Source organism: Gambusia affinis, linkage group LG10 (assembly GCF_019740435.1).
Source record: "Gambusia affinis linkage group LG10, SWU_Gaff_1.0, whole genome shotgun sequence".
Classification (NCBI taxonomy): domain Eukaryota; kingdom Metazoa; phylum Chordata; class Actinopteri; order Cyprinodontiformes; family Poeciliidae; genus Gambusia; species Gambusia affinis.
The window spans coordinates 14,579,292-14,598,383 of NC_057877.1; the positions used below are offsets into that span (position 1 = coordinate 14,579,292).

The following is a 19,092-nucleotide window of genomic DNA, read 5'->3' on the forward strand; positions in this document are numbered from 1 at the left end:
ATTTTAAATCATATATATATTTTATTATACCGTTCTCTTACATTTCATTGTTATGTGTTTGATATTTTTAATTAATATGAAGGCTAAACCATCCAATTTCACAGCTGCTCACCTCTAGTCTTCACGACCGAACCGGCCTACATCAACCGGGTCAGCCAGGACACATCCTAAGAGAAACTGTCATGTTGTATTTATGAAACATTGAGTCATATATGTAAAAGTTTATCAGCACAAAGATCTTTTATTAGTAGGGTGTTCTTTTAAAGGACCAATGTATATTTACTTTATGGGATTCAGAAGAGATACAAATATTTGTAGTACCTGTGATTTTGTGAAAATAAATGATTTATTAAAAAATGTTTAGTTAAATTAAAAGTAGTTTTGTTTTTTTTCTGTTAAAAGCCCAAAAGATATATTTATTTTAAAGCTTGTTACATATCTTTACCACAGAAGCCAGTTTGGGAAATTATTTTCAAGCACACTGTTTAATTTTTCATCTCCGCTCTGGTTTCTTTTAGGTGCTGTTTTCATGCGCTACGAGAACATTTGGCCTCTGGTGCGCATCTATCGTGGCGGCTTCCTGTTGATCCAGTTCCTCTTCCTGCTGGGGATTAACACCTACGGCTGGAGACAGAATGGAGTCAACCATGTTCTCATCTTTGAGATTGACCCTCGAGAAAACTTGTCACACCAGCACCTGTTTGAGGTTAGCCCAGGCAGAAGCACAAACAACTGAACACAAAATTTAATTTACATTCATGTTAGTAAAAGCAATAATTTTATTATTCTCCTGGATTTATTGATGTTGTTTAGTCCTGTTCAAGAGCACAAATGTTTCAAAATAAGTTAACCCTGCAGAAACATAAAACCCACATTTCTCAGTTTGTGTTTCATTATTTTGGTCACTCTATTGATTGTATTGAAATGTTATTGGCGCTTTCCTTTAATGCGGCTCTGTTTATGTTTCTGCTGCAGATTGCTGGTTTCCTGGGTGTGTTATGGTGTCTCAGCATCCTCTCGTGTCTGTACTCAGAGTACACCTACCTCCCCATGCAGATCAACCCTCTCATTCTTTACGGCTTCATGGTGCTCTTCCTCATCAACCCATTTAAAACCTGCTACTACAAATCCCGCTTCTGGCTCATCAAACTGCTGGTTGGTCACCTTCTTAACTAGAGTCCTTTTTTAATTTTCTTTTTTTAAAGACCTTTTTATTGTATTTTATATAGTGTAGGTCGATGATAACGAATCATGATCGACCATGATATCATGATACCAAATTTTGCTGGATGATAAATTGTTCCATAGTCATTGCGATAAATGATAATGTTGTTTTGAGACCATTTTTAAGTAAAATATCAAGATCCAAGTCGTTTCTAAATATCCAAAATAAAGAAATAAAATGACAAATAAAATTTATTTTTAAGTCTTGGTAAACAAAATTATCCTTCAAGAAAAGGGCTAGTTTAGACCAAAGTACCAAACTGAAAACTTTTATCATTCAGTTTTTGGTAAAACAAAAAACAAAAAAACTAAGAATGGAAAATGGAAAATATTGAGTTTGTTTCAATTTATCACAATTTATTGATTATTATGACAGGCCTATACACGAGTTAATAAAAAGAATAAAACTGCTCTATTGTATTGTTTTATACCAGTGAGCTGTTTTGATATTCTTGTGAGTGACACAGAAGTCTCTCTCCTAACCCCATCCAGCCTGTGCAGTGCATCTGATGCTCTGAAATAAGACTGAAGATGTCTGAATAAATCTCAGTGCATAAAGCCCAAGGTCAGAAACCGCGAGAGCAGAGTCGAGGCTGTGCTTCAAAAGAAACCGCCTTGCCACTGGGATCAATATAGCCACCCGGGCTCCGGAGCAGTACCATGGCATCCAGAAACGTAATCTGAAACTCCGTTATGTAACATGGAAGCAGTTCATCATCTTTGTACAGAAACACACGTGACTTCACTTGGCACGCTCTTTAGGGGATTTCCAATTGGAGGAACATTTCGCAAAGCAGCAGGTTGGTTACTATCACAGTTTGAGTTTTTATAACAACAAAAGTAAGAACATAAAATCCATTAAAAATTATTACAGTTAAACTCTTCGGCAGTAGCTTATGCAAATTTCCATATGTTCTGAAGTTTTACTGCTAAAATAAATAAAATCATATGTTATGGTTGTATCGTTGAAATTCAGAGTTTTTGATATTCATGATCGGAGCCTCTCTTTCACACTTATTGACTGAACAAGATGTCGGTCAACAATTTGCTGTTGGAGAAGATTTTTGTTTCGTGCCTGAGGACGTAAGTTACATGAATGATGTTGTTTTGACCCCAAAGAGGTAGATGTTGAAATGGAAAACATTCCTGGACGTTTAGTCAAAACAGCCCTATATATAGACAGGAAGACGGTGAAACCTTTGGTTGTATTTTGGTACAAGTTGATGTTTTAAGAAAAGGCCCCTGATTTCATTGGCAAACTGTAATGTCTTACAGTGTTTTATGGTGCTATGTATTTTTTAGACCTTTAGGCACCTGGTAGTTTTAGTAAAGGATGAACCAAACTTGTGGAAGTCTACAATTCTCGTCTTGGTATCTATTTTTTTCCCCATAATGTCACACAAGCTGAGTGTTCAAGGGTTTGCCTTAAAAAGCATCCACAGGTATGGTTTTGTTTAAGCTTCTAAACCCATTGTGTCATCATCTGAGCTTTCCCACGTTATTTAAAGGACTAGTAATCTCAGTGCATTTAATCTTTTGAATTTGAAGAAAAATCTGATTTGTTTGAGCCTTGCGTGTGTGTTTTTTTTATAGAGCTGTGTATTTTCCTGCTGTCATGTTCTGAAACTAAAGCATGTACCGAAAAGGTCTGAGGGACGTGTGTGTGTCTTTATTTTATCTTCTCAATGAATGCAGGCACAATCCAGATATCTGTCTCCAGCTGCATGTTTATTAAACTGCTTTCTTTGTCTGAGCTGTGCTACATCGCTGTGTGTAGGTGTGTGTGGGCGTGCGTGTGTGTGTGTGTGTGTGTTTTGGGGCGACTGGAGTGAGGACGGGGCCAAAGGGTTGAGGAATAATAGAACGGGCCTCGTCTCAGGGGAGATGGAGGCTGTGACTGTGCAATCATTACAGGTATAGATCTATCAGCATGCTGGTGCTCTGAGCTCCTCTGTCCCTCGTCCTCCTTCTCGCCTCTACACACCCCCCTCCTCATATCTTGTCTTTGCTTCGCAGCGCCCCACGGTTCCCAGTATTCTCGCTCAGCCCTCCCCCAGTGATGAGGCTGTAATTAGCCTTGATTGATTTGGCACCATTACAACCGTATGAGGGGTTTTTAAAACAAAAATGACTATTTTTTAAATTATTTTAATGCAGGATATCTCTTAGGAAATGGAAGATTTATTAGACATTTCAGTCTGCAGTTCACTGGACTGTATGTTGCCATAAGAGCTCCTATAGTCTTTAATAGAAACCGCTCATAAAATGTATTAGAACAACCTGCTGCAGTTGTAACATGCAGTAGTGTTTATTCAGCAAATGAAAACCTGACCATACAAGCACAGCAGGATTAGCCTTAAGACATCAACGCAGAGTGGAAATAAGTTCAAAAACCTCCTGATCAATACATACTTTGATTGGCACGGTCAATCTTTTCTGAGGGTATGTGTGGTTTTTCTCTGAGACTGTAAATGGGGAGCAGCGTACAGTCACCGGCTGAATGTCAGAGGAGGCCTGCGGGGTTAATGGAAAAAGTCGAGCAGGGTTGTATCATTTTACAAACGTGGTCAATAGCTGCAGCTCCTGCCAAAGCCGTATCCCAAATAACATTCCATAGACACAGTTCCTGGCTGCCTGTGCATTACTCCACTGATTAGAAACACAAATAAAACATGAACACCAACGCAAACCGTGACTCACCACAGCATCCTGTGCAGGGCCGATAAGGCAGTCTGGAGGATTTATTCTTTTGTGTCTCCAATTATTCAGAGCTTTTTCCACATCTTAAGGTTTCTCCAGAAATACTTCTCACTAATTATTGAATTATGCTGTCCTCCTGAGCAGCTTCGACTGAGTGTGACATCCGAGCTGCAGCTCGCTTTAGTAAGGTCATCCAAGTCATTTTTCTGAAATGCACCGACCTTTTTCCATTTCAGGAGTTCTGTGCATGACCTCCACTCACCTGCTGTCTTTCCTCTCTGGTTTGTCTCCAGTTTCGTGTTTTCACTGCACCGTTTCATCGGGTGGAATTTGCAGACTTCTGGCTTGCAGATCAGCTCAACTCCCTGGTGTTTGTACTCATGGACTTCGAGTATCTCCTCTGCTTCTACATCTTTGAGTTGCAGTGGAGCAACAGCAAGGGGCTGCTTCCCCCAGGTGAGGTGTTGATTCAGATCGGCCCACAGCTAAAAGGTTGCTGCGTTGAATTTTGGCTCCAACCTTTCAGTGACTCCTAAAGCTGTGTTAACCTGTGATTCACTAGCAATCTGCCCACTGACTGGTATATTCCTCTCAACATTTGTTCTTAGATATGTATATTTTTTGTCCTTCACCTTGAATTTGTTCAGATCTTTCATTTTTATGTACTCTTTTCAAAGACCTGGAGTTTAAACTCTGGATGTTCAGGGTTTAGTTTAGTCAGTCTTGGAAATAAATACTAGTTATGGTTGTACTTTGTGTTTTAAATGCTTGCAGAAATACCCAATTTGGGTAAATTAATATATCAGGGGCTCATATAATTTGTAAAATAAAATATGGTCTTTAAATTTAAGCAACCTGAGCTTAAAATGAGGAAACGATCTGGCATGAAAAACTGGATTGCTGTTTAAAAAGGAACACTTTTTTTCTTTTTGTTTGGTGGGTGAGAGAATGGATCCTACAGAGAATAGAAATCTGTATCGAGATGATGCGTAACACTGTGACGCCTCTGAGTGTGAGTGTGAATTGTTGTCTGTCACTTTGTGTGATCCCGTTCATTGATGGGAATCCACTGTACACCCTGAGATGCTCCTCCTCGTCTTGAAACCTTCTAAGTGATAATTGAGCATTTTCAGTGCCATGCAAAAGTATTCACACAGCTTTAACTTTTAAAGGCGCACTGTTTCAGGACAATGTGTAAATGAGCTGAGTGTAAAGTGTTCAGGTTTTTTGACATAAAATATGACAGACATGAAGCTAATTGGTGCCCTCTGCTTCCATCCTGCTAGTTAACGCAGAGCTAATGGCTTGTAAATGTTTGGCGGCACAGAGGTCAATGTCTGACCCTCATAATGAAGACCATTTCTGTCCTCAGACGAAACTGTAACGTTGCTGTATTGTATTCTAGATTCCAGTGACCGCATCTGCCACAGTTACTGGTACGGCCTGCGCGCCATCATCCAGTGTCTGCCCGCCTGGCTTCGTTTCATCCAATGCTTGAGGCGTTACCGTGACACCAAGAGGGCCTTCCCACACCTGGTCAACGCCGGCAAATACTCCACCACCTTCTTTGTTGTCACCTTCGCAGCTCTCTACGCCACACACCAGGGTAAGACTCGGGACAGACGACGCGTTAAGGCAGGGAGATGTCCGTTTTATGACTCATCTCTTCCCGTACTCGATTTGATTTGTGCTGAGCAAAGATGATAACACATCGGTTCCCAAACACACTGGTTGCTGTAAATTCCCATTTTGAATCATTGCAGACACATTGAAGAGAGATGTAAGACTTTCTGAAGCTTTAAATCAGCAGGACTGATGTGTTGCTGTGTTAGAGGGGCATGTCAAAAAGCAAGTCTCTGAGTCTTTTGTGTGTGAGTGGGTGTGCGTGTGTGTATGTGTGTGTGTGTGCTCGGGAAGCAGAGGTGACCTTGAGTGCAATTGCTGGAAGCCGGCATCGGTTTCCTACTCTGTGCCCAGAGCTTTATAATGCAACAGGAGAGGTTTGTCAAGCCGAGCTGCAGATAAACAAGATTCTGCTCTCACAATGTGGTTTCACTGTCAGGGCAAGAGGTTAGAGAGACCAGAAATGTACTTTGGACAATAAATAGAGGATCAAATGAGAAACATTGCATTTCAAAATTTTTTGGCAGAAGCATAAAAAACATGAAGAAAAAGTTGTATTAACAGTCCGGTCACTCTCTGGCTGACAGCTTTACAATTAGCCTGACATTATTCTGATTGGTAAAACATGCCACAGAGGAGCTTGTTTTCAAAAGAGAAAAAAAAAATCATAATTATTAGGTCAGTCTCCATCATAGGCTTGGAAATTTGTCCCCTCTCCCACTTTCAAAGCAATCATTTCACCTGACACGTATTTAATCTCTGGCATTTTCCCTGCAAACAGATTTATTTTTCTGCAAAATGCCAGCTGTGGAACCTAATCTGCTGCCTTTCAAAATGCTAAATGCTATGTCTCGCTCTGACTTTATTCCTTTGCGGTAAAAACTTGAATCAATAAAATTTGCTTCTCATGCTGACCGCCGGTTGTATTGAATGAACCCAAGCTGAGAGACTGAGGCAGACAAATCCCTCTTTTTTTTTTTTCTTTTTAAACCCACTGCTCCGTCGGAAAGACGTCCATTAAACCATATCCTTCTTCCTCCTCCGGTCTGAAGCCTGTGCGCTCTTCCATTAATGGCCTCTCTTCATGTGTTATTCTCTGTGAAGCCGTCTTTCATCCTGCATGTAATGGAGACTGAGGCCGAGCGTTGGTTAAGTAGAGGAGGAGGTTGGAATCTCACATGGATGATGATGGTTAAGGAAATCGCCTGTTGTTGAGATATTTTAAGAATCATGTGCAGCAGCAGCTCCTCCAGATTTTAAAGCTTGTTGAAGGGATCAACTCAAGCAGCAGTATCAAAATATTCTGCATCTATACTTAGATTTGATTTAAAAACGCTTCCTCTAAACTGGCGCCGAGTCTTCCTGCATTACTCTGCAGCGCCGGTGGAGCCGACGGCCGCTCAGTGTCATGTTCTCACCACCGGGTTCAGCTGTAAAAGGTGCCTCAGATGCCAGTCATTATCTGGCAGATGTCCCGGAGTCTCGTGTCACCTTTGCTGCTATCCTGATCACAGCCGGCAGGTTTAAGTGTTTCCTCGCTGTCAGATTCGTGTGAGTCAGAGTCCACATTTAGATCTGGGAAAGCAGGAAGAGAAAAATGCATCATGATGCCAATAAATCATGGAGCACTCTGCTGCGGAGCTGAGTTTAATTAATTGACCAGCGACTCCTTTTACGGATCTGAAGCTGCAGAATTAGAAAGGTGTGTTAATTCTGCATATATCACTACAAGACGCTCTGTCTGTGTTGTTGGTCTGAAACAGAAACAATTCACATGTTGTCCAGAAGCCTGAGAGTATTTCCTTTTAGAGAGGCCCTCTCTTTACTGCCGTGAATGACTGATTGGACTCCATCATGAAACTGTAATCTCAGCAGCAGATTCATGTTGCATTAAAGATGATTGTGGATTCTCTGGATTCTGCTGGCATCCCAAATCGTGCTGAACATCGTTGGAGGCCTCGCATTGAAGTAGAAACATTATTTGGATCGATACAGGATCAGAGTTATGCCAAGCTTATTTACAACCTTTCTCAGTGCAGGGACATTACAAACTAATGCTAATTTAGAAAATATCATTGAAAGCATGTAGTTTACTGTTCTGGGGTGTTTTATTTTTGGTGCGATTGGGTGCCATAAATAAGATGTAGAAACCTACACGGCACTTTACACAATTACAGGAAGGTAAATTGTGAAGACGTTTACAATGCTTAAAGATAAATAAATAACATTGTGCTCAAGCATCTAGAATCATCCTGTTATTTTTGTCCCTCTGGGAATCAGGTTGTTCTGTGACATTCTGGTCAAATTTGATCAAATTAGAAACGGTACTCTTCAAAATGGGAATGAATAGGGAGCATTCTGGTCAAGTTACACCGATAAAACTATAAAACTGAAAACAGACCAGCTATTTCTACTGTTAAAGTTATGATAATGCTGTAATTACATGTTATTGTACGTGTTGCATTCGAGCCCATGAATACAAACACACCTGATTAGGATTTTTATCAAAATGGAAACAGCACGACAACCCCAATTTAAAACTTTTCATCTGAATTTGAATGAAGAAGCCTTTAGCAAACACTTAAATCAGAGAGTTTGCAAGCCCACTGCACTCTTCTCATGAGTTGTTTTAAGCATCCTTCATGCTCCTGCTACATGCTAACCCTCCTCCTGTGCTTTGCTAGGCTTGCCATGCAAATTACTCAACAGGAAAAGTGCCTGCTTACAAAAGCGGTGTAGGAATATGCTGTGTTTTAAAAAGTGTATTGCTTCTGTGCGAAGCATCACCAACAAACCTACATCATGCAGCATAACTTTATAATTACAGATTTATTTTGATTTACCAAACATCTCTAAATGAAGGAACTCCTTTGTTTTTAATGCAAGAACAGAGATTGTGATGTGACTTCTTTCTGCGCTTTAAAGCAGTTCATATGGGATGTCAGTGGATGGAACGTACTTTTTTATTTCATTTATTTTCAATGGGAAAACATCCTTCTACATGCAAATTTCTGAAACAGTAACTGCCTTTAAATGCATCTTCACAGGTTCAAATATTTGGCTTATAATGGCTTTTTATGGAAAACCTGACATTTCCTAGTTATATACTCAGCTCACTATAAGCTGCTTCACTGCTGTTCCACACATTTAGCTTTCTGTAACAACAATGATGGATGGACAAAGTTAAAAAGTTTTTGCTTTTTAACTTTGAGGATTTCTTGGCGACTGAAACTTCTTCATGTTAGCAATTAAGACAAGCTCTAGCCTTCTTACAACCAGCTGCACTGAACATACAAAGCAACATGTGGGGGAAGGGTAGTGCTGTAGCTGTATGTCATCCAGTTTATTGGACACTTTATTCTGCGTCTTATTAGGAACAGTATGATGAGAAACTTTTTGTGGTTTAGTTGCTCAAAAAAACCCTCCTAAGGTCGCTGCGGGCTAATTGTAGCATCAACCAACATCTTTGGTTCTCCGTGTCTTGATAAAAATCCATGATTTAAAACCTTTTGTTTACTTCTTCACTGGGGATGCCAGTAATTATTGAGGGCATCATAGACTACATATCTCTGTCTGGGAAATCTACAGCATATTCCCAAAGAATAATGCCAGGCCTGCTACTCTCTGTGAGAGACTGTGATGAGTACAGCTTAGCTTGGTTTGCTGGACTCTATTGGAGTAGAAAAAACTCAGCTGTCAGCTTTTGTAACTTAATTTCATCTGCTGACCCCTCGTTTACTATCCAGAGGAATTGCCGCACTCACACCTTTACTGATAAAGATAAAAGACTCCGAGTTTAGTCTCTGACTGCCTCCCTGAACTGCAGTTCGCCGAAAGCAATCATTGCATGTCTGGGTTCAGATTCAGGCTGACGGTCGGATGGAAGTGTCTCTCTTGTGCAGGCGGACCGCATCAGAAATGTTGCGATAGGTGGAAATAAAGGTATGGTTAGATGAAACAGATTGAAGCACATTAACTGAACCAGAAAGACAAATTCAGGAAAAATAAAATGCCTTATTCTGAAGCAAAAAAGCTCACTCAGCCTCCAAATTTAATCACAATAAATATATTAAAATGAGATGAATTTGGTTACCTTATGTTTTTGCCAGAGCACTATTCCGTATTATTAGCCATAATTTCACGTCTGACAGCTCAGAAAGACAAAAGGTTGAAGCAGCTTTGCAGGAAGGGTCTTTAAGCCAGGAGCTGAAATTTCCATTATCCACAAGTTCCCAAGACGGCCCTCCATTCCTGATAGCTTGACTCGAAATAACAGGATTAGGACAGGTGTATTATCAGTGTCTGCATGCTGACTCTCGGTGGAGTATTTACAAAACGAGAAGCTCTTCAAACTGCAGTGCAGCTGTTCTAACCTGACCACTTTACGCCCAAACTGCTTTAAAAACGAGCTATTAAACCTTGTTGAGGAACCGTGTTCCCATGGGAACAGATATCGTTGTAACAGCAGTGACTGACTCTTCTTGTTTTGAATTTATTTCAGTGGGATGTTAAGATAAAATGAGCTCCAGCTAAATCACTGTAACGGCCCAGGCTCCTGTGAACAACAATCTCTGCTCTGTGTTTGAGTGTGTGTGGACTGAATGTGCGTGACAGGAACCAGTGACCAGCGTTTGCCCTAACTGAGCATCCAATCAATGTCCATCTCACCATTTTAACCTCCTAATGGCTGAGGAGCCTGGTGGAAAAACGACATCGGCCTCCACAAACACCGAGGGGTTAAATACCTCTGACACACTGAGGAACCAGTAGATATTCTCCGCTGAGGGGTCTATTGTGGAGGACTAAGTTTAATCTACATCTGGGAGACGTGTGTGTGTGGCTGTAGGGACCACTTCCATCCCATTGCTCAGCAGACAGCACAATGGAGGCAGCAGTTAACGGAGCGGTGCTGCTGTAATTCTCCGTTAGAAACGTTGCCGCTCTAATCCACCGGCGTCTTGTGGGCTGGTAGCAGGAAGAAACGGTGACGATGACAAATGGAAGGGAGCCTGGTCTCCGTCTGGGAGCTGGTGTGAGTCACAGTGAAAGGCCACAGGGCGCCGATTTATATATCAGCACCTGCTGAGCAACAAGCAGATCACAGCCACAGTTTGTCCGTGTAGTGCACGGCGGCGCTGCTGAGGACAGCTAATTACAAACACTCCCATTATACGCAGCAGACATCTGCAAACTGATTTAACGATTTCTATGCAAACTGAAGGCACCATTATGATCTAATTATTACCATTGCAACTCAAATATAAAATGTTGCGCATAATGAATTATTTCCATTCTGATGATTGATATTTTTTGAAGAGCAGTTTTGTTTGCAGTGACTTCATAATCAATTTTATTTACTGTTTCTGTTGCGAGTGTTTTTTTTATTTATTGTTTTTGGTTGCTGTGTTTTATTGGATGTCTGAAATGTCTACCGGTTCCAGTGAGGACTGTTCTGTACAAATTTAAAGTTTATTAGTCTTTAAGAGGACAAACTTATTATCCCATTATCAATATATTTCTCGAAGATTGTCTCAAAACAACATTATTACTGTTTGTTGCAATAATTTCTGGGACAAGTTATGACCCAGTAACATTTGTTATGGTGACAGGCAACACTCTAGAGCTGTGATCTCAGCAACTGATTATAGGATGCTTAGCAGTTAGCTCTGCAACAGCATGAATAACAAACAAAATCACCAACTGATGGAGATGGATGGTATTTATCCTTTAGATTTTTACACAGGTTAGTTTATATCAGTTCTTGTTGATAAAACTAACTGAATAAGAGGCTAACTGAACCTGGGAATGGGAAAAAATATATAAGAGAGTGTCAAATCTCTGATAATTTACTTATTTTGAGTTTCATATCATAATTATATTCGTTATCAGAACATGACCATAACCATCCTAATAGAATAGAATAGGACATTCCTATTAAGGTTCCTGGCCATATGTGAATACATGAATACAGATAAAACTTTTTTCACAACATAACAGAATTAGGAGACATACAATTAATCACAGTGAAACATATTGCTCAAATAAAGCACTTTATTTGTGTGGTAAAGCGCCACAAATTGATTATGCACCTTGTCAAATTTGCCTTGAGCCTCAGTAAGAACGCTTTGTTACAGCAGTGTAATATGTGGAAGATCCCCAGTAGTAATAGGAAATGCAGGAATACAGTTAATTAGAATTTTTATTTTATATATCTATACATGCGTGGATATTTGTTGGTGATTGAAAGCAGACAAATCAACTGAATCTGTACGCAAATGATAAAAATAAGTCCTAACTTGGAAAAAAATGAAAGGGGCAAAAGCATCTGCTTCAGGTAATCTATCATAACCCTCACTGCTGTTGCACTCATGACTGTAGAGCTCCCCCTTGTGGACATTACATTGAAGCATTTTTCTATGTCAAGTTACGCCTTAAATCATTTGACATTTTTGTGTGGTTATTCCAGAACAAGGACACACGGACGCAGACATGTTTCTGTACCTTTTGATCGTGTTCTCCACCATCAGCTCCCTCTACACTCTGACCTGGGATCTAATTATGGACTGGGGTTTGTTTGACCGTGGAGCAGGAGAAAACACTTTCTTGAGAGAAGAAATCGTTTACCCGCACAAGGTAAAGTCACAGTGACGTCGAGTCCTTGTAAAACACAGAAACACCCAGAACCTTTGAACCTATCAATCAATAAGTTTAAGTAAGTGTAATTATTGGGTTTGTGTGATCTCTGCATCCACTTTCGCTGAAGAGACAGCACTCTTCTGCAAAGGAAAAATCAAGTCTATATATCTTTTACTTAGTACTACCCCACACCTCCACACCGTACGTCAGAGTGAACACAACAACCATAGAAAAGAGACATTTAACCAAACAAAATGAGTAAAATGTATCTTCATTGGGATCTGAGAAGGATGTGGCTTTAATTTATTAATTCACAAAGCTTTACTTCTTACCAACATGAATACGATGAACCTTAATTGTTTAATTTATCCCTACATTTATGAGCTCAGTTTTGAAATTCTTACTATTTAGATTATTCTGTAAAGCACTTTGAATTGTCTTTGAATTGTCTTGTCACCCAGTGAGCCTGCTCTCTGTCTGTCCAGGCCTACTACTACTTTGCCATCGTGGAGGACGTGCTTCTGCGTTTTGCCTGGACCATCCAGATCTCTCTTTCTACAATGACCGATCCTCACTCTGTGGGCGACATCGTGGCCACCATCCTAGCTCCTCTGGAAGTCTTCAGGTGAGTCTAAAGCACATTTTCTCCTCATGTTGCTAAATTTTCCTTGTGCTCTAAACAGACACGGCCCTCAGACTGACTCATCCTCCCCTCCTTACCTTCCTAAAAGGCGCTTCGTGTGGAACTTCTTCCGTCTCGAGAACGAGCACCTGAATAACTGCGGCGAGTTTCGAGCGGTGCGGGACATCTCGGTGGCGCCGCTCAACGCTGATGACCAGACGGTGCTGGAGCAGATGATGGACCAGGAAGACGGCGTCAGGAACCGTTCAGGCAAGATCTGGAAGAGGAACCACAGCTTGTCTCTCCGACGCGCCCAGCTGTTGTCCTCACAGTAAGTAATCACTGAGCCATTCAAAAAATTTGAATATCTTTGAAAAGTCAATTTATGTCAGTAGCTCCATTACCATTATACAGATTAATTAGTCAGAAATGGATGTTTTAACATTTTAAAATTATAATGTTACATCAGACCAGTAAAAAAAAGAAATATAGGTTTAATAGAAATATCTTTAACACCTACGTAAAGGTTATTTTAAAAAGGGACTTTTAATCTGACTTAACAAGACTCATCAGGTGTGTGAATGTTCTCATTTTAATTAGGAACAACAGAGAGAAACAAAATTATGTTTTTCATATTTTGTAAAAAGCATCACTAGTTTTGTAACTCACCTTTCAAAGAGTAGAATGAGTTCATAATCACATAACATCACACAGCTGTTTTTACTTCTACTCCATTCTTAATGGTTTGAATAACATTTTACAGAAAATAGAAAGATATTTTGAGAAACTATGAGCTTTGTGACATATTTTGAAATAAGACAATAAAAGGTTGTGGTCTCTTTGATCATGGTATTTAGTATTAACAAAGCAGGACAATGACATGCTGACATGACCTAAACAATAACAGCACAGTCATACACTCTGAAAATATACCAAAAATAGCTGAAAGAAGGCAACACTGAGCAATGAACAATAGAGACGAGAAACAAAATCGCTGCTGTCTGTGAGGAACTAACAATTAACTAAAGCTGCGACTGCAGCCTGAGGTGACCCAATTCCGATTGTTTTAGTTTTACCTTTTTCTGTGTCTGATCTTTTTACAACACTCTGAACAACACAGGTCAGATTTTCTTCGAATGCGACCCAGGCCACTTGGGTATCCGATATTTATCTGATTCAAATGGGGCCTAAAGTTCAGGTCCCATCCAACCGACCTGAACGTCACCGATACTCGACAAATGTCATAATTTTGCACCGTCATACGCCCAAGCGGGAAGAAAAACAACAGCTATGGCGAAAGATGAGGATGAAGTTGTTAATATGCTGGCTCCGGCCGGACAACAACTTCACCGTTAGCGTCCAGGTTTACTTCCGCAAACACTGAGCACTACTTCTTCTTTATGGCGGTTGGCAAAACCCCGAGCACTCTCTCTATGTGTGACGTTATTGCGCACTCTACTGGGCATGCGGGACATTTTCAGGTCCCATATATTTGGTAGTGTGAACGACCACGCCAAAAAAGAAAAAAAAAGCCGATTTGACAAATAAGTCGGAATTGGGTCACTTGAGGTTGCAGTGTGAATGCAGCCTGAGTGGTTTATACGTGTTGAGGAGGAAATAATGTATATGAAGTAGCCTGATATAAACCATTATGTAAGTATTATTTCAATAAAAGCCAAAAAGATTAACATAAAAGATGTAAATAATAAATAAATGTATCTGATTTTCTGTTTTCCTTTAGCTCAAAGAAGGACACAAAGGTGCTGATTGAAGATACGGATGACGAGGCCTTCAGCTGAGTCCGCTCCATCATCTAAAACACACACACACACACACACACACACACACACACACACCATGCTATACTTATAAGGACCGCCTTTCTTTTTCTCCTTCATAGTGTGACAAGTTGGTTTAAACATCAGTGTAATTGCTTAAATGCATAAGAAAGCTCCTCACTTTAACAGAAATTACCTCATCTTCATAATCTCTCAGTGTCTAGAGTTGGTCCTTAAAAGTATAGGAAACACAAAGTACAATCCAGAGACACACAAAGACAAAGAGAAACCTGCTGAAGCACAAGCAACATGTCATCTCGGTGCTGTTGAGGAGAGAGCCGACGCTACATTCACACTGATGTCAAAGAAACCTTCTTCACTTAACTTACAGAAGCAGACCACACTGCCTGGGATGATTCACTTCTTTTATCGAGAATGACTTCTTTACTGTCTTTTGGGGTTTGTTTGTTTTTTTTACCTTGAGATGTTTTGGGTTTTGTTGAGTTTCACTTCAGGATATGCTGCAGACGACTGTTCACACGCCTTTCTAACACCTCCAGGATCAACAGGGAGAAGACGAAGCCAATGAAAGACTAAAACCAGGAATCTAAGAAAGGACTGAACACACGTGACACCATATCTAACAAATCAACTGGTTTCAACTTGTTGATTTCTTTTATACTCCTCTTTTTATGTTTTTTTTTTCTTTAGCTGTAGTGAACGATCGCAACCCTTGAAGCACTTGCAGGAAAAGTGCGTTTACAACATGAAAAAGGTTCCTTAAATATGAAAGATGTTTCAATTCAAACACTTATCTTTGACGTTTCTTTGTTATATACGTGTATTACTACTACAGATGTTTATACTAATAGACTGTTGATGTGTTTTATAGCATTAAATGTGCCACGTCTTTATCAAAAACGCAAAGCCCTGAGGTACTCCCTTACTTAATTGGAGGATTTTAAATCTCTGATGTTATCTTAAAGTGCTCTTTTACACAGACTTCAGCGTTGCAATTAACACTGGTTACCAAAGTTTTCTTATGAATGTGATTCAAATGAGGATAAATCTGTTCATCACGTCTGTCTGATGGAGTCAAACAATACCAGTGCCGGAGTTTTGTTTATCTGCTGCAATCTGCTTCATTTTGTAGTCAACCTGCGGCTTGTTGGAGACATGAGTGGGCATCTAATCCTATAAAAGGTCTTTATATAGGTTCATCTCAGTAAATTAGAATGTCAAAAGAATGTTCATTTAGTTCAGTAACTCACAAAATTAAACTGATGTAGATTCAACCTTTGTTTGGTCCACAGCAAACAGAAGGGTGGACCAGTTAATCTCCACGTGACGAACAGTATTTACTACAAATAGTTAGCTGGGTCTCTTTCTACATGAGTTACTGCATCAGTGCGGCGTGGCATGGAGGAGATCAGCCAGTGGTTCTGCTGAGGTCTTCAGGAAGTTGAACTACGAGCGCCTCCAGTTTGTTTGCATTGTCTTTGTTATCTCGTTTTCCTCTAGGTAATACATAGCTTCTCTATTAGGTTCAGTTTTTCTGGCCAGTCATGGTTAGTCATTGATATTATGGTCATTAATGTAGGTATTGATACCTTAGATACCTTTGGCACTGTGGAAAATGAAATCAGCATCTCGAGAAAGATGGAAACATGATTTGATCTAAAATGTTCTGGTAAACGGTTGAATTCTGTGCGGCTACACTTGGTTTCATTTGAACTTTTGACAGCAGGCCTTTATTTTTCTCTTTATTCAAGTTAAGGGGATTTTGATGTCTCTTGTTTAGGAGTGTTCAGTTTGCCAGTATCCTCCTATGTGTGGCGTTAATTACACAGTTGTACTTTTTCTTTCCACTCAACTTTCCATTAATGTACTTGTGTATGGCTGTTCTTCCCCACACCATTAACTTTACATCCGCCATGAAACAGTTGGTTAGCTGCAAGCCACAATCATCGGTTAACAGAAATAAATGCTTGAAACGTTTCTCAGTGTGTCAAATAAATGAGTTTCACTGATGTTTTAATTTACAGAAATGGGAATTAAAGGTGACGGTAATCAGCTAAAAGCAGAAGCTAAATAATTTTCATGCGCTGTGGTTACTGTCCAGAGATGAATATGTTGTATAGTTTTAGGACTAAAGTTTTTGTAACAGTTTAAATTAAAGCTTCTTGCTGAATTGGTTTCTGCTTACAAAGAAATGTTTGTGCGTGCTTTGATTTCTGTGATCGCAGCACCAGGGTGCTGATGGAAACTGGGATTTCTCTCTGTTGCCAAATTACTCCTTATGTTGACTTTTGAATAAATTCAGAGGGTAGTCTGGCATTTTTATTATTATTATTATTTCTGTGAATTAAATATTTGCTGATTGTCAGACTTCTATTACTCTGCGCTTCATTTAAGTTTTTGATCTTCAGTGTGGCCTCGCCTGTTTGACTTCAGGTGTTGTGGTTTCTTCAGATAAATGTGCTGACGTCTGCTCTTATTTCTCTGCTGGCTTTGCTCACATACGTTACCAGAATCTTTTAGTGAGTTCCTTCTTCTAGTAACAAGCCCAGAAAAAAAATGACTCGTCTTGTTTTCTGGTTGCTTATACTCCCATCCGATCTTAATGTGAACTGGAAAGTTTAAAGGGTGGAAAACCTCTCTGTCCACATTGATACTCTGCATAGACACTGCAACAGGCATTCACACACACGCTGACAGCTCACATCGTCTCTCTTGTCAGACAGTTTTGTATAAAGGTTATGTCGTCTTGCCTGCATGCTGCTCTTGTTTTTACTTTGTACAGAGCTCTTAATTTATTCAACATAGTGTTTATATTAGTAATGTTTGCACACACCGACAATGATGAATTTTTATTTGTAGCCATTTGTGCTCCTGGACAAGCAGTATTTTTTAGGCAAAGAGGAGCTTTTTGTTGATTGTATACAATCCTGCACTCTTATTTTGATTTCTCCTCTGCCTGTGTAAAGCTGTTGAAACGTGTTTGTAAGAAGAAGAAGAACTGATGTTTCGCTGTATCTTGTTGGTGGTTTCTTTAAATTTAAAAGCCTCACGGCGCAGGTGCGGGGGCAGATTCCTGAGGCTGATATGCTGTTTGTACATTTGTGAAAGTGCATGAAAACATTTGTGACATCTGTTGTTGGTGACTGTCCTGCAGACAGAAGCACTTTGACACATTTCAGTTCAGCCCAGGGACAGACTGTGGTCCAAGCAGAAGTCGGTAAACTGACCAGTTTAGATGACCTGTCTCTGTTCATAAAAGCTGAAACCAGGGTTATTTTGTACAGTTTCGTGTTTGATGAGATGATGGTGAAAAACCCTGACATCCCGTTTTCTGATTTTGTTTTGGGTTTTTTTTCTTACCCACTGCTTGCTGAAACCTTCATGGTGTAAAAGTGCTTAAATGTGTGCACCCCTCACTCCCCAATTGATGTCGTTTGTACCCTTTCTCTAAACTATTTGAACGTGCTAGTACCCGTAGTTTGGTAGATGGATGTTCTGGTTTGATAACTTTTAAGAAAAACAATACATTAAATGTGATTTTAAGAGAAAATGTCTGAACATTTCTCCCCGAGTCGCTTTTACAGAGTAGTTTGTACATGTTGAGTGTTTACCAATGTTCTATGATGGTTTTTCTCATGGTCTTTGTATTTCTGTAAACACTTTGGTGATCCTGTCATATCTGGGTTTTATAAACCATGATTATTTTTAAAACTCACTCTGCCTCTTGACCCTTCTTTCACCTTCTGTTTTTAGTTTCCATCAAATGAGAAGCTCTGCCTAGGGACATTTTCAGCTTCAGTGGTGCGTCGCTTCAGCTCTGACCGACCTTTTTCCTGATTCAGAGGTACTTTAGAGTGTGTTGGTTTCCTCTTTGTAAACGCCCGCGTTTGTTTTTAAGGTTTGTGTGGTATGTCTCAGTCCAGTTCAAAGCTGATTCTTCAGCATTCCTCCTCTTTAAGCTGACTGGTTGGCAGGATTTACAGATTGGTGATGTTTTTTTCCTTCATTCCTTGTATTCATAGAAGAAGTTACTCACCCCTTACCGCCTGAAAACAGCTTTTTGGTGGAAAGAAGACCGAGCCTAATTAATGTTAGAGATGTCCCAAACAGGAGTTTGTTTTGTCCCCAACATTAAAAATATCCTCTCATATTCCAGTAGATTTAATAAATGTATCTAAAGTCAACATTTGCTGCAAATTAAGTGTGACAAAATTACTTTTTTCCAAGCTTAACATAAAATGCCACCTTTAAAGTTGCAACCTGAGCTTTAATAAAAAGGATGTTTGCATATTTCTTAAAACCGTCACTATGTTGTGACATAAAATTAGATAATTTGTGGGAAAAAAAACAAAACTTGTTCGATTTGCCTCCTCCCAAAGACAACCAATCAGAGCCAGGAGGAAGGGTTTAGCATCTCCTTCATGACCAGAATCTTTAGTTCTTATTGTCCTCCTTCCTTTCATCACCCACTACAAACTATTCCTGGTC

General features: G+C 39.8%; 1 protein-coding gene and 1 long non-coding RNA gene across 2 annotated transcripts in view; one reads left to right on the plus strand and one right to left on the minus strand.

The window, feature by feature from the left end:
• xpr1a (xenotropic and polytropic retrovirus receptor 1a) overlaps nt 1-18,508 on the plus strand; it is a 67,740-nt gene extending 49,232 nt beyond the window's left edge. The window contains exons 9-16 of the mRNA XM_044129360.1: nt 519-706; nt 976-1,155; nt 4,218-4,380; nt 5,330-5,530; nt 12,014-12,180; nt 12,669-12,808; nt 12,915-13,136; nt 14,547-18,508. Of these exons, the coding sequence (XP_043985295.1) occupies nt 519-706; nt 976-1,155; nt 4,218-4,380; nt 5,330-5,530; nt 12,014-12,180; nt 12,669-12,808; nt 12,915-13,136; nt 14,547-14,604 (1,319 nt within the window). The 3' untranslated portion in view covers nt 14,605-18,508. The remainder of the gene's footprint in view (nt 1-518; nt 707-975; nt 1,156-4,217; nt 4,381-5,329; nt 5,531-12,013; nt 12,181-12,668; nt 12,809-12,914; nt 13,137-14,546) is intronic.
• Nucleotides 5,559-14,396, minus strand: LOC122838609. The gene is made up of 3 exons (XR_006371926.1): nt 13,882-14,396; nt 12,904-13,082; nt 5,559-7,122 (listed from the first exon to the last, which is right to left on the minus strand). It is a non-coding gene; the product is annotated as an uncharacterized LOC122838609 (long non-coding RNA).
• Nucleotides 18,509-19,092: the final 584 nt, after the last annotated feature.